This window comes from Lotus japonicus, chromosome 3 (assembly GCF_012489685.1).
Source record: "Lotus japonicus ecotype B-129 chromosome 3, LjGifu_v1.2".
In the NCBI taxonomy this organism is placed as follows: Eukaryota; Viridiplantae; Streptophyta; class Magnoliopsida; order Fabales; family Fabaceae; genus Lotus; species Lotus japonicus.
The window spans coordinates 15545279-15559480 of record NC_080043.1 but is presented as its reverse complement, the minus strand read 5'-3'; the positions used below and the strand labels follow the sequence as shown (position 1 = coordinate 15559480).

The window sequence follows — 14202 nt, the reverse complement described above, 5'->3', positions numbered from 1 at the left end:
ATTCAACCGTTGGAATTTAAACATTCAATTTATACTGAAATAATTTTACCATTTGATTTAAACTATGTTTAGATATTTTACATTCCCGATTGTGGCTATTGTGTGATGCAATTATATTTTTAAGCACATGTCATATTACTTTTATTTATATATTATTAATAAGTGACTTATGGTACTATATTTTTTCATATAACCATAATTTTTATAGTATATTTAGGAAATAAATATTTTATTGTGTTTATATTTTATTATAAAGTAAAAACTACTATATATCATCATGAAAGATTGGAACACACCCTTTAAATTGTGCTTATATGCTAATAATTATTAACTTGTTGTATATAAGAACCTATAAGATCCAATGATCCATACATTTTTATAAAATTATATTTGTTGGTATAATTATTTGAAAAAAATATATTTGAAAAAAAAATCATAATTTTTTGTTCATAAAGGTAAGAAAGACAAACAAAAAGCAAGAAAGCGCAAAAACACCTAACTAATGTGTAAAGTGCATGGTGTTCTTTGAGACGTTTGTGCAAATAGTGAATTTGTATTTCCAAATGGCATTAATAGGTCTCCTCAAAGAGTTTAAGATCTTCATTGTGGACGATAGACCATTAAATCCTAGGTAGAAAATCCTTTTTTTTAGCATTTTCTCGAATTCTTGTTCTTCTACCTAGTAGGACACCCCCTTGAGAGTGACATCTACATCCTACTCTAATACTCTTACCACCTCTACAAGCAGAAGTCAACATTTTTTATATATAATTTACTTAGTACCTCTCTTAAGAATCAACTTAAACCCTTAAGATGAGGAATATTATTTTGAAGGTTTCTGTTTCATTTCCTTAATGCTTTCCTTAGTCTTAAGACTAATTATCTTGGTTCGTTAGACGTAGCACAATATTACTGTAACATGAAAATATGAAACACATAATGTCACACTTAAGCATAACATACATATATAGCAATACCATCACACAAGAAGTTCTTGATAATCACACATCAACAGAACAACTAGTACCAAAGAGGATTAGGCACGCCTCTCCTACTACTTGTCACCAAGCACACTAAATCGACAATAATTTTTTTAAAGAGCAAAAAAAAGTTTATTGATAAACAAGAAGAGCAACCCCTCAAAGATGAAACGAGGCAAAAGGACCCCAAAACCCTGACCAAGGAAAGAACGCAACAAATGCCTGAAAGGTGCAAGACCAGAAGTAAACAACCAGAAACATCATGCTAGGCCATCATCCAGTAGGAGCATTCACATCCTCCTCTATATAATCTCTCTCTCTCTCTCTTGGTGGGTTAGGTACTCTAATAGCCGACTTAGACGAGTCTCTCTAGTAAAAAAGGCGTCGGTACTGTCTGTTTTTTTTTTTTTATAAGCCAAGCAATATATTGAAGAAAAGTACAAGGGGTACTTCAACCCAATATAAAAAAAGTGAAAAACAAGAGTACAAGAGAAGCTAAAAGAAGAAAAAATACAAAGCTCCAAAGGGAGCAAGCTAATAAAAATGTGAGTACACATTTCAAGAGCCTTAACAACACCTCCAATGAGGCTAAATAAGCCAACACAGATTCAGATCCAATAAACATCCCCAAATACATACTATCTCAATCAATAATCCCACCAAGACTTGCTAATTTTCCACCAGTAAAACCCCAGTGCAGTAAGCGAACTAGATGAAGACTACCAGCAACTTCAAGAGAAAGAAATTTGTTGTACTGTCTGTCATTCATATAGTATCTAGGGGACATGACTCCCTTACATGCGGTGGTTATAAAGTGGTGTGCAGTCCTCTTTAGAGAAAGTGAGTGACTGACTCAAGAGGTCTTGGTAGGTTAGGTGATACATGTAGAGGGTTCATCTCTCTGACATGCACAATATATGTATAGGTTCAGGTTGACAGTGCAGGTGCATGGGGAACAGGTCGACCAGCCAGTCAAATCGTCAAGAAAATGTTTATCCTACGAGAACTAACCCACAAAATTTTTGGATCACGCGCTTACCACTACGCTAAAACCAATTGGTGTTAGTGAGGGCGCAACGTTATTTCCTTATAGCGTAGCAGACAGCGCCCCGTTTTGAACGCTATCCATCCAGCAAGCAGGATGCTGGGCCAACAAAAATAAGTAGCTTATCTGCTTCCCTTCATCGAAACCCATTATTTGCCTTTAAAACTATTGGATCAAGCACATACCACTACTCCAAAAGCAATTGTTGTTAATGAGGGCGTAATTTTATTTCCTTATAGCATAGAGTCCTCAAGGGGTTGTGATGTTAAGTGTCATGGGGTGGGATATTAAGCCCATCGAATCCTAAGGGTGACGTTGGATTAATAACTCCAACAATCTCCCCCCCCGTGTTAGTCGGGGGATTCGAACCCATGACCTTGCTATGATACCACTTATTGGATCAAGCGCTTACCACTTCACCAAATTCAATTGTTGTTAGCGATGACGCAACTTTATTTCCTTATAGCACAGAGTCCTCAAGGAGCTGCGATGTTAAGCATCATGGGGTGAGATGTTAAGCCCATCGAATCCTAAGGGTGACGCTGGATTAACAAATCCAACAAAAATTCCTATAATCTTCATTCATAGCCACTTGTAATCACTAAATGAACATCATTAACACATGAAACCACTAAAATAATAGTAAACTCTTAATCAATTATCTCTTCATCATTAACCAATACCACTCATGGTTCTTTAGAGATCTTAAAACCTCTAATGCAAGACTAAAAAATGTCTTATTTTCATACACTTTTATGCATATGTTGCATCTTTAGCATTTGCATGAGTAATTTAGAATTCTTAGGGTTCTTTTGGTACTTTTGGTAGCTATTGTGTTTGTTTCTACATTAGATTCTAAAAATAGAAAATAAAATAAGACATTTATGTCCTTCTCAACTGTATAGTCTCATACTTATACACTCTACAAATACCTCTTATTCGAGTGTAAGATCGGCTCATTCATGTGTCCCACTGCCTAGAGTCGCTCCTTGTTTGTGCCTCATTCCACAGGTGATTATTCATCGCTCTTGTCAGCCCCAGGTGTCACATGTCCACCAGCTTCCGCTTCGTTCGTCCCATAACCATACTGTACTGGGAGGGGTTGGCTCTGAAACAATTTACAACATCTCGATTTGACGACTGGACTTACGGTAACAACACGAGTCATTCCAACACGTTTTGTCCTCACTCGTGTGATTTACGGGAAAACTTCTCATAACATCATTCATCTCAATATTGCCCCAAGGCAAGCACACTTAACCTTAGACATTTTATGACTTGGACTCCCGAAAAGAAGATGCATCTTGTTGTCATGAGTAGTATCAATCAAATATTTTATGCCCTCCTCAACTGCATAGTATCATACCTATACAGTTTCAAAATACCTCTTTTTCGGGTTGCGAGATCGGTTCATTCATGTGTCCCTCCTCCTAGAAGTATGCCAAGAGTCGCTCCTTGTATGTGCTTTACTGTACCAGCGATCACTCTCCGCTCTCATCAACCCCGAGTGTCACATTGTTGGCCTGACATTCGCAAGAAAAGTTGCGAACCCTAAGCTGCTCTGCCACCTCAGCCTCCTAGCAGGCCAATACAACCTTAGAAAGCTAAATAATATTTTTACGCACTTTTTTACATTATTTTTCACGTGACTTAGAAAAACCTGTAAATTGAATCAAATTCAGTCAGAAGACCATTTTAGTCAACTTAATATAAAAATTATGTGTTTTTTTAAAAGCAAAAATATATATATTAGATGAATGATCATAATACAATCGGTACTCAACAAAGTTAGCAAAATTCCCTCTAAAAATACATAATAAAGCCTAAAATCAAATTGCTTTGGTGCACCCTCAAATAAAAACTTTTAAAACAACACATAATAAACACCAACACAAATTGTAGGATAAACCCCAAGCAACATCGACAATAAGGATTCAACCTTGGATAAGCACTAAACATATAAAACGAGAAAGGGCAACTGTCGGGGACCAAAAAGAAGTGATAAGCTTCATAACCCAATAAAAACAGAGTCCTCTCGCCATTAGAGGGGACGCAAATCAGGATGATATACCAACCATAAAGTGAAATCATAAAAACCTATCCAAGAGATCAGGCGCGTTGTTGATTCGGCCGGACCAGCATACCAGACAACGAAAACAAAGCAAAGTCACAACCTCCAAAAACCAACAACCCATAACGACATCACCAACAACAACACCAAAGTATGTTTTATATATATGACGTATATATGAGACCTATATTGAAAGATAATTTGTATTAATTTATAAAAAATTAATATTTACTTATAAAAAAACGTATTAACGAGACCATGACCAATGTTAATGTTGTCCATTTTATGAGAAACCTGTCTCTGTACTCAAGCGAGGAGGGAGGCTCGTGAGTTCAGCTATTGAATATGGGTGGGGACACAAAAAGGCAAGTGAAGGGTGCCTAAGGAAAAATAAATCATGTAAATTAATTAATTGGTCAGGCACCTCTTATATGTGTATCATTATTAGTCCTACCTCACATCATCTTACTCATTATTAGAGACCAAATCTCCTGCTATGCACGTCTTGTCTACTGTCTCAATGAAAAGGCCCCATAAGATTTGCGTTCCCATTTCATGTGATTGAAACCAACATTATTAAAAGCATCTAGCATGGCTATCAGCAATAAAGAGCTTCAAATATATATGATGACTATGCTTTTTGGTGTGCCAAAGTGTCAAATATTGTCTAGCAACTTGTACATATTGTGGTCCAGTCCAGAACTGAAAGTGCCATCAGCTATGGCATATACCACTGTGGCTGATGATAATGACATAGTGAAGCGAATAGTTAGATTGTGTTACTTTTCTTCACATGATTGGAGCAGACCAAAAAGCTATATCATTGATCCTCATCACACGGGGGTGTGGGAACAGACATTATGTTATATGTATAGAAAAAAGCTGGTAAACACTCAATCATGTTTGCATACACTCAGATGAAAATAAAATTGAAAATAATAATAATATAAATATAATATATGATGTGATATAATTCAATAAAAGAGATATGACGAAAATAAGATGTATTTGAGATGTTTGTTCTGTTTATTGTCTACCTATCATATCTAATGTGTATATCATAGAGTCCCAAGCCAACTAACCTAGCTACCCGACAGCTTTGCCTTTTGTTAACTGAGTTTGGTTTGGTATATCAATCTGCCTTGCCTGCTATCCTCAAACTTTTTAAATAATGCCTCATCAACAGCATGCATTATTGAACTTGAATCATTCACACAATGGTTACAAAAGACCCCACATTTTGACTAACTTAATAATAAATGGAGCCATTATAAAAATTTGGGGAGCATTGATGATGGAAAGTAAGATATATATCAATCTTAGCTCAGGTTGATATAATGAAATCATAAGATTTAAATGTTAAGGTGTTAAGAAAACAGATTACTGCTAGCTGAGAATTGTATTGATTATAATATGTCTTTCTAATAGTAGCTAAAGACTAAAGTCCTATTTTCAGTCAAATAAAAATATTAAGTTTATATATATATAAAATAGATACATGAAAAATGCTATAAATTTTGTTGGTATATTTTGTGGTACCTTTAATTTTTTTGGGTGTGGTACCTGCTTTAAGTAATTTCATACTTCCTTCGTTCCTATTTATCTGTCTCGGAAGAGAAGTTTCACACAAATTAAGGAAAACAATTAATTGTGTTGATTTTCATAAAAATATTATTTATTTTCCTATATCACCATTTAGAATGTATTTTATCTTTCTTCATTTGTTGCTTATGTAAGGGAATTTCTTGGAAAAACATCAATTAATGCTATCTTGAAACTCTAAGTGGACAGTTATATAGAAACAAAAATAATTCTTCAAAATGGACAGTTAATAACGAACGGATGGAGTATATTATTATCATATTATTCAAGATAGTCAATTAACTATCTCTCATGAAATTCATTTTTTAATGAAAAATGTACGAGTTGTAGAAACGAATGATGGTGATGGAGATGCGCGTAAAATGATTATGATTGATGAATGAACAAAACTCAGAAAACACAACTCGCATATCTCACGTCCCTAAGAATGAAACGCTGCATCACCACAATAGAACAAAATTAAAATTTTAACCAGTCATAAATCTTTATTATTGAACCAACTCATTTTGAATACCAAACCTTAATCTGGCTTAATATACCTCAACTAGAGGTGAGAATAGGCTGGGCTCAGGTAGGCTTAGCGTAAATAGGTCTAGCCTGTTTAAAAATCCTAAGGCCTGAGCCTGGCCTATGGCCTGTCAAAGGCTTTTTTTCGAGCATGGCCTTCCCGAAAGCTTGGCCTAGCCTGGTAGTCTATTTAAAGGCCCGTTTCACAATAAGATTTTTACATTAGCTAGCAAACTTATCTATAACGAAACTATCAAACTTATAAGCTAACAGGTTAAAATATACCAAAATAATTTTTTCAACAATCAGACTTATAATATTATAAGCTACTAGAAAGAGATGAAATTGAACGAGATTTTGTTAATTTCTTAGAGTCGGAGAGCCAATTTAAAATCACACATCATATTAAGGTATTTAAATACGTAATATATCTATTTTGAAATAGAATTATAACTTTGAATTAATATATAAGTCAATTTGCTTAAATATATAAAAATGTCAATAAGTATATAATATCAAGATATTATGATAAATTTCTAATATATAGACATCATCAACGGTAAAATGTATTTATACAAATCATATTTACAATGTACTAAAAAAAATACTAATCATATTTATTTAAATAGGCTAGCCTATAAGGTTTACAAGATTTTTAAATGGCCTGAACTTGAGATTTTTAACTAAATAGGCTTTTCAAAAAGCCTAAGCCTTGCCTATTTACCAATTTTGTCTGGCTTGACCTGAGCCTTTGGTAGGTTAGGCCATAGGCCCCTACAAACGGCCTAGCGTATTCCCACCCCTAACCTCAACAAACACCAATTTTATTTTGTCATTACAAGCATTTCCAATTTGACTAGGCCGAGTTTCTATACGGATAACTTGGAACTCATCTGCACTCTTGGCCCCTTTCAACACGATTGTATTTGTTTCATCAAGCCTGCATTGGTGATGAGTTAGAGGTTTTCCTAGCTTTCCATGAGATTAGTCTCTGTGTATATTGTGTGGCTGGTTAGCTTCATTGTTGTTTTTATGTATTTTTGGTGTTTTATTATTGATCTAAGAGTATTTCTAAATGGCTATAGTGATTTTAACCCCTAATTCAAAAGATGCTTCTTGAAGTTAATAAGAACTTGCACAATAAAAAGGATTTTGAATTGTGTCATCCAAAACTTGGATTTTTAAATGATTAAGAGTATAGATGCTTGAGTGGTTGTCGTATGGTGCAGTGGAATTGTGAGAGAAAGGAGTCAATGAACACCATCATTTTTATTCTGATTCACCCCCTGAACGATAGGGTTACATCAAGTCCTTGACTATACCAAGATTTCACTAAGCACAAGTATCAAGGACTTCTCCATACAAATATTGTTGTCCATGCCTCTTCAAGCATTGCTGAGTATTCTTTTGTCACTGCCTCTCCAGGAATTACTGAGTATTCATTTTGCCACTGTCTCTCCAGGTATAACAAGTATTCTCAGGATTTCTCCTTACAAGTATTGGAAGGACTTCTCCTAAGTATTATCAGGACTCCTCCTTACAAAGTATTATTATGACTTCTCCTTAAACAATCTTTTTCAAGATTGTCCACTTCTACATAGTTCTCTTCTTCTTTTAATAGTTATTGTAAAGACTATCAAGCTCGAGAACTATAAAGTATTGTTGATGATATTTGACTCTAAGTATATACTTTATGTTCTATTACATGAGAGATTTAGAGAGGGATTTGACTCTTAAGAAAATCTTCTCTTCATGTTGAACTAGACGATGTTGATGATCTTTTCTGAATTGTGAACTGAAGGCTTCTTTTCTTTTTTAGCCAAAAAGCTTCTCTTCTATGTGAGCGTTGAGCTATTTATGCAAGTCTTCAGATCTGCCCTTTATACTTTTGAATCTTCTGTGTGAGAAAGATAGTTGTTGGTGCTTTTGTTTACTTGATGTCAGTTGCATTAAATGTAAGGCACTGTTTGATGAAGACCTATTCCTAAAAATATGTAGTATGTCAGCTTGTAGGTAGCATAAGTCTGAGCTTCTATTCGATGTGTTTAAGTATAGCAATTTGATAGTGACATTGTTGCACTTTTTCACTTTGCATTGTCCTTTGTCAGAACAAGTGATCTTGACTTGCGAGACTTCTTCAAGAAGCTATTCTGAGCTCTCTTCCAATTTGATTGCAACAGTCATTCTTCAGGCATTGCAGCTTTCATCCTATGATAGACTTTGTTTCATTCAGACGATTTGCTTACATTGCTTTTCTGCTGCAGTCTTCTTTCAATCTTTCTATTGGTCAAATAGATCTGGATTATAACCTGTGACCAATCACTTGTAGCTTCTTCTCAAGAAATGAATTAACTTGAACAATTGTTGCCTGACTACATTTGATTAGTAATCATAGACGATAGGCTTTGTTCCATTCCTTGTGTGAAAGATAAAGAGGAAACTTGAGCTTCTTGTTGTTGTGCTTGTTTCCTTGATCAATGTGCTTCATAGTGTATCACTTGATTTCTTGCACTTGACTTTCTCCTCTAGCTTGTCAGAGATATATTTCAAATTTAGTTGGCGTTCATTCTCTAGACATTGCTTCCACTTGTTAGTCTTTGAGATAGGCGATGAATGAAGACATTGAGTGTAGTCTTCTCAGACGATCTGATTGCTTTTATAGATCTTGCATGGGTTGTCTTGAAGCTTTTACTCTTCTTCTAAAGACGGTCTTGATACTTTGACTTTACTTGCGTAGACTGCCTTGTAGCTTTGATCATTCTTCTCTTTGTAGAGCTGTGTCTTCTGTCATCGTTTTGTACTTCACCGCGTTTGACGATAAGACATAGGAGACATAAGTGTTATTTCCTGAAATATAATTCATATGAAATATTTAATCATTATATTTATACTCTTGAAAATTGTTATCATTCAAAATATGATAAACGATATATCTAGTGTTTGAACTTAATAGTTCTCATCAAGATCTATTTCTTGAATAAAATTACTAAAATTTGGATAATTGTACTTTTCTCCTTGGAGAATTTCCTCTCGAATGACTTCTTATATTGTTGTGGGCAATCAATCTTGATGTGGCCAAGCTTCTTGCCCTCATAACAAATGCTTTAATTGGCTCTTCTCATGGCTGGTTCTAGCTCATTTCTTGAAGTTGGAATCCTTTTGAAGCCAGAGTCTTGCTTGAAATATCTCTTTAAGTTACTCTTCTTTCTCCACATTCTTCTAATCTTCTTGAGAGATGAAAACAAGGTTATCTGAATCATCTTCTGACTCATCATCAGACTCTTCTGCTATTTTGTATGATGGTTCTTCAATTTTGAGAGCTTGTTTCTTGCTCCAAACTTAAAACATTAATAGTTTTTTTTCTTCAAATTTAACCATAACATTTAATACTCCATATTAAATTATCAAACACTTACAAATAATTCTTTTGAGTTTGCCAATGAGTGGTAATATAGTATTATAAATTTCATAATAAGATCGTAGTTTTTCTAACTATCAATTGAAAAGATAATCAAACTTAACTAATTTTCTTAATACGTGTGAATTAGTCAAAAGTGATTTATAAATAGAGTGTTTTAGTTGATTATGTTAATTAATACGTTCTTAAACTGTATGCACAATCTTAATTAAAAAAAATAGAAATTGATGGATTTTCTCAAATGTTTTACTATATCATATGATATGATTTTTTTCTTTCTATTTTCACTTGATTTTTTTTTGCACTAGGCTTGGGAGAGCTCAAATCCGTTTCCAAACACATCTCTATGCCGTTTAGTTCAATTAAATAAATCAATCCTTGCAAATTTTCAGGCAATGTGGGCTCTCTCATAGGAGGGGTAGAGGGGGTGGGTGGTGGGTGACCTTAATGAGGAGAATCCCTCAATGGTCAGAACAGATTATATATGAATGATAATGCACACCCATATGCACCCACACACACGACACAAAACGCAACTTTTGAGACCCATAGAAAAAAAAATAGTCCCAAATCCCAACCTTCCAAGTGAAATCAATGCTAATAACCATGCTCTGACCTAACCTCCATAATGGTCACGCACGCGCCAAGCATAATTCTTTTGAGGAATAATGTTGTTGTTCGATACTCACTACTCAATCCACCATAAATCTACACCAATATACTCCCTTCGGTCCTAATTATAAGCAACAAAAAAAAAATTCACATAGTTTAAGAAATGTAGTTAAACTAGATAAAATGCATTAAATTTGTCTTAAATTAAAATGAACTTCCAAAATTACCCTTTGTTATTAGTGTTGGAAAGTGGAAAAGAAAGAGAATAATTAATGAGACACATTTTACAAGTTAGAATTAATAAGGGCATCATTGGAAAAAATTAATTAATATAACTCAAACTTTCATTTGGTTCTTATAAAAAAGACCAAGATTTTTCTTCTCTTTCATGCTTATAAATAGGACCGGAGGGAGTAACATCTATTCATCTAATGCTATAGCATATGACTATCTATATCTCTACCATAAAAATAGGCTTTCACGTGTGTTTGTCAACCTTGGTAACCTTTGTCGGTCAAACAAACATACTTTTCCTTGCCCAACTTTTTAAATTAAATTTTATTTAATAGTATACTTTTTCCCGGAACATTATTCTTTACCCAAAACAATTTATTAAAACAATACACATACACATCAAAACAATTTTTTAAAACAATACACATACACATTCATGTGTTCATTATATAAAGAGGTCGCGCGAACTCGAAATTTTATTTAAAAAAATATAAAATATAAACACTTTAACCAACCTTCTATTAATTAATTTTCTTTTAAAATTTAATTATTTTCACAATCGACAAGTATGATAATAATAATTTGTCCAATTGTCAGCATACTAGATAGTAAAAGGTTATTTTTTTTTATAACAGAAAAATAAATTCCACTTTTCAAAAATTAATTTCTGAAGGAAAAATAAATTGCACTCTTCAAAAATTGATCTCTGAACTTCCTCCACCAAACTCATATATTCTTTATTTCTTACCACTTTATCTATCATTTGATAAGGTAAAAGACTAGCTAACAAGTTTTTTTCAATCACACAACTTCAAAATTGATCTAAAAATCATTACCTAAGAATCGAAGTGATAATACATCAACTCATTCCGTTAATTTAATAAGCTTTGAAAAACTTATAAAGAAAAAAAAAAGAACAAAAATATATCCACCATACAAATTTTTTTTTTTTAAAAGTCACTTTACAAATTATATTAATTGTTTTTTAAAAGTGACATTCTGGTCTTCCTATGATCACGTTGGACTCTCTCTCCTATTTATGATTATAAAGACTCTTCTCTTTCAGGCCTCCTCCTGATTTCTCAGTCCAAGCCATCCCTTTCTACACTCTGCATATTCCTCTTCTATTTCTATTCTTCTTTCTCTTTGCCCTGTGTGCAATTTTGCCTATGCAGAACAAGAGAAGAAAATCATGGAGCTTGGTCTGAGATTAGGAGACTCTTCAACTTCAAACCTTGGTGAAGCTTCCAATAATCAACTGGATTTAGGCTTCAACACCACCTTATCAATTGGTCCAATCACAACTTCACACAAACAAGAAGAAACTAAGCCCAAAAAGGACAATAACAACAACAGTCAGAGAAATCAAGATCACCATGAAGAAACAAGTCAGGCAAACAACAACCCTGTCCCCCAACAGCTTGATCTTCTTCCTCTTCTCTCCTTTCCATGGCATCCAGCTTCTGAAAATGGTAAAGACCCATTTTTCCATATCATCCCCTGAAGCGTTTTCCTCTAGAATATTTTTCCCCATAGACTTGATCTTCTTTTAAAACCCAACTTTTAATGTGTGATTTTTCTTAACACCAACACAACCTTAGTTAAAAAAAAATTGATTTTATTATTTTTATTTGATGTAACACGGTGAAGGCTCTGTTCACAAATGCAGGGACTTTATCAGCTGAGTTGGGGGGCTCTGGAAGGACCATGAACGTGCTGCCTGCGGCGGCGGTGGTGGAGGATGAGGCGGAGGAAGGGGCGGCGCTGTCATCATCGCCTAACAGCGCAGCGTCTTCATTTCAGATGGATCTGTGCATGTACAGCAGAGGAGGTAGTGGTGGCGGTGGTGGTGGGAGTTTCAGTGGTTCAGGTGGGAAGAGGGACTCTGATGGTGAGGCTTATGATGAAGATGAAAACGGTGGGGGTGGTGGTGGAAATAGCACCAGGAAGAAGCTTAGGCTCTCTAAGGAACAATCTGCTTTCCTTGAAGAGAGTTTCAAAGAACACCACACTCTTAACCCTGTAAGTGTTTGTTACTGTTTTTTTTACATCGGAAAGATAAATTATATCTATCTATCGGGGATTGATCTCTTGATCTTTCCCTCCAACTCATGTCACTCCACTCTTACTATTTAAGTTTCTTCAGTTTGATCCCATTATTACTTATTTTTAGTAACAGTGGGATTCACTTTGTTTTTCTTTAATTTGTGTAGAAACAAAAACTTGCCCTTTCAAAACAACTCAATCTACGCCCTCGACAAGTAGAAGTCTGGTTCCAAAACAGAAGAGCAAGGTACAAATCATGTTTTAGTATCTTTGGTTTCCCAATTTCAATAAAATCAATTCTGGATGAAAATATATTGATGTTTGTGGTTCGTATTTTAGAGAATTAATTTCGGGCTCAATATCATAAATTACGGTAGAAGCAAGACATATGAACTTTTACAACTTAATTTCACAATATTAACTGGTAAAAATCTTTTTTTCCTAACCTCATTCAAACTTCAATGACTATTGCTATTGCTGATTTTTTTATTGCGAGGTCATTTTTTGATTTTTTTTTCTTACCATTGCATATTTGGAAATTCTTCTATAATTCATTCATTTGAATCTAAAATCAAAATTAATTTTGTCAAGAAATTTAATATACATGAGTAGCTTCTCAGGGTCAGAATTCAAAATTGTATCTGCGAAATAGAACTTGATCTGACCCGAACATATTAATAATAGTTTTAATTTGGAGGACATTAGCAACCGTATAAGCTGATCATATTTTACATGGGTGCATGCAGGACTAAGCTGAAGCAGACAGAAGTGGACTGTGAATATTTGAAGAGGTGTTGTGAGACACTGACAGAGGAGAATAGAAGGCTTCACAAAGAGCTTCAAGAATTGAGGGCTTTGAAGAAATCAAACCCATTCTACATGCAATTACCAGCCACCACCTTGACCATGTGCCCATCTTGTGAACGTGTCGCCACAAATCCAACATCGAATGGCACCAATAATGTTAATACTAATAACAATAATACCTCAGCCACAGCCAATAATACCAGCAATGACTCCAATTCCAAAGCCATTGGATTCCCATTTGGCAGCAAACCCAGGTTTCTTCCATTTGCTCACACCAGTCCACAGCATCTTGAATTGAATTGATTATACTGCCCAAGGTGTCAAAGTTCCAACACTAATATTGCTGAAGCTTGGAAATTGATTTCATTTTGTATATAGGGGAAGTTTTGATTATCGATTTTTTTCTGTCTTTTCTTTAGTTTTTTGGGGTTGGTATAGAATTCTAATATCTTAGTTTAATTTTTATAGTTTGAATCTCTCTTCAGTCTTGATATTCCTTCTACCTCGAGTTTTATTGATGGTGAATAAAAAAAAGCAGAATTATATGTTAGACAGTAAAGATATATATAGTTAATATGTAATGAATTTATTTTTTGATGTTTAGATAGAAATTCACTCCCATTTTGATGTTGGTTGTGAGATAGTAATTCTCTTCCATTTCTCTTATATATATATATATATATATATATATTTCTTTTTGTGGTCCTCGAATGATAGCTCAAGTGGTAAGAGTTAGGGGACATATGGGTTAAGTATGGGGAGATTCAAGATTCAATTCCTGGCGGGTGCAATTTATCTTTCCGATGTAACAAAAATAAAATTTCTTTTTGTAAATTTTCTAACGTGATTGTCTAAATTACTTTAGATAAACATAATGTAA

General features: G+C 34.2%; 1 protein-coding gene across 1 annotated transcript; it reads left to right on the top strand.

The window, feature by feature from the left end:
* Positions 1–11529: 11529 nt before the first annotated feature.
* LOC130749177 (homeobox-leucine zipper protein HOX11-like) lies at positions 11530–13933 on the top strand. The gene is made up of 4 exons (XM_057602488.1): positions 11530–11941; positions 12139–12491; positions 12683–12762; positions 13262–13933. Exons 1-4 carry the CDS (start codon positions 11662–11664, stop codon positions 13623–13625), a joined length of 1077 nt encoding a protein of 358 aa, XP_057458471.1. The 5' UTR covers positions 11530–11661; the 3' UTR covers positions 13626–13933.
* The last annotated feature ends 269 nt before the right edge of the window (positions 13934–14202 follow it).

Bases quoted from the DNA above. Each gene is read 5' to 3' on its own strand.
- LOC130749177 (XM_057602488.1), top strand. From the start codon at position 11,662: ATGGAGCTTGGTCTGAGATTAGGAGACTCTTCAACTTCAAACCTTGGT. The intron at 11,942-12,138 runs GTAAAGACCCAT...TCACAAATGCAG, and splicing joins GCATCCAGCTTCTGAAAATG to GGACTTTATCAGCTGAGTTG. The intron at 12,492-12,682 runs GTAAGTGTTTGT...TAATTTGTGTAG, and splicing joins AACACCACACTCTTAACCCT to AAACAAAAACTTGCCCTTTC.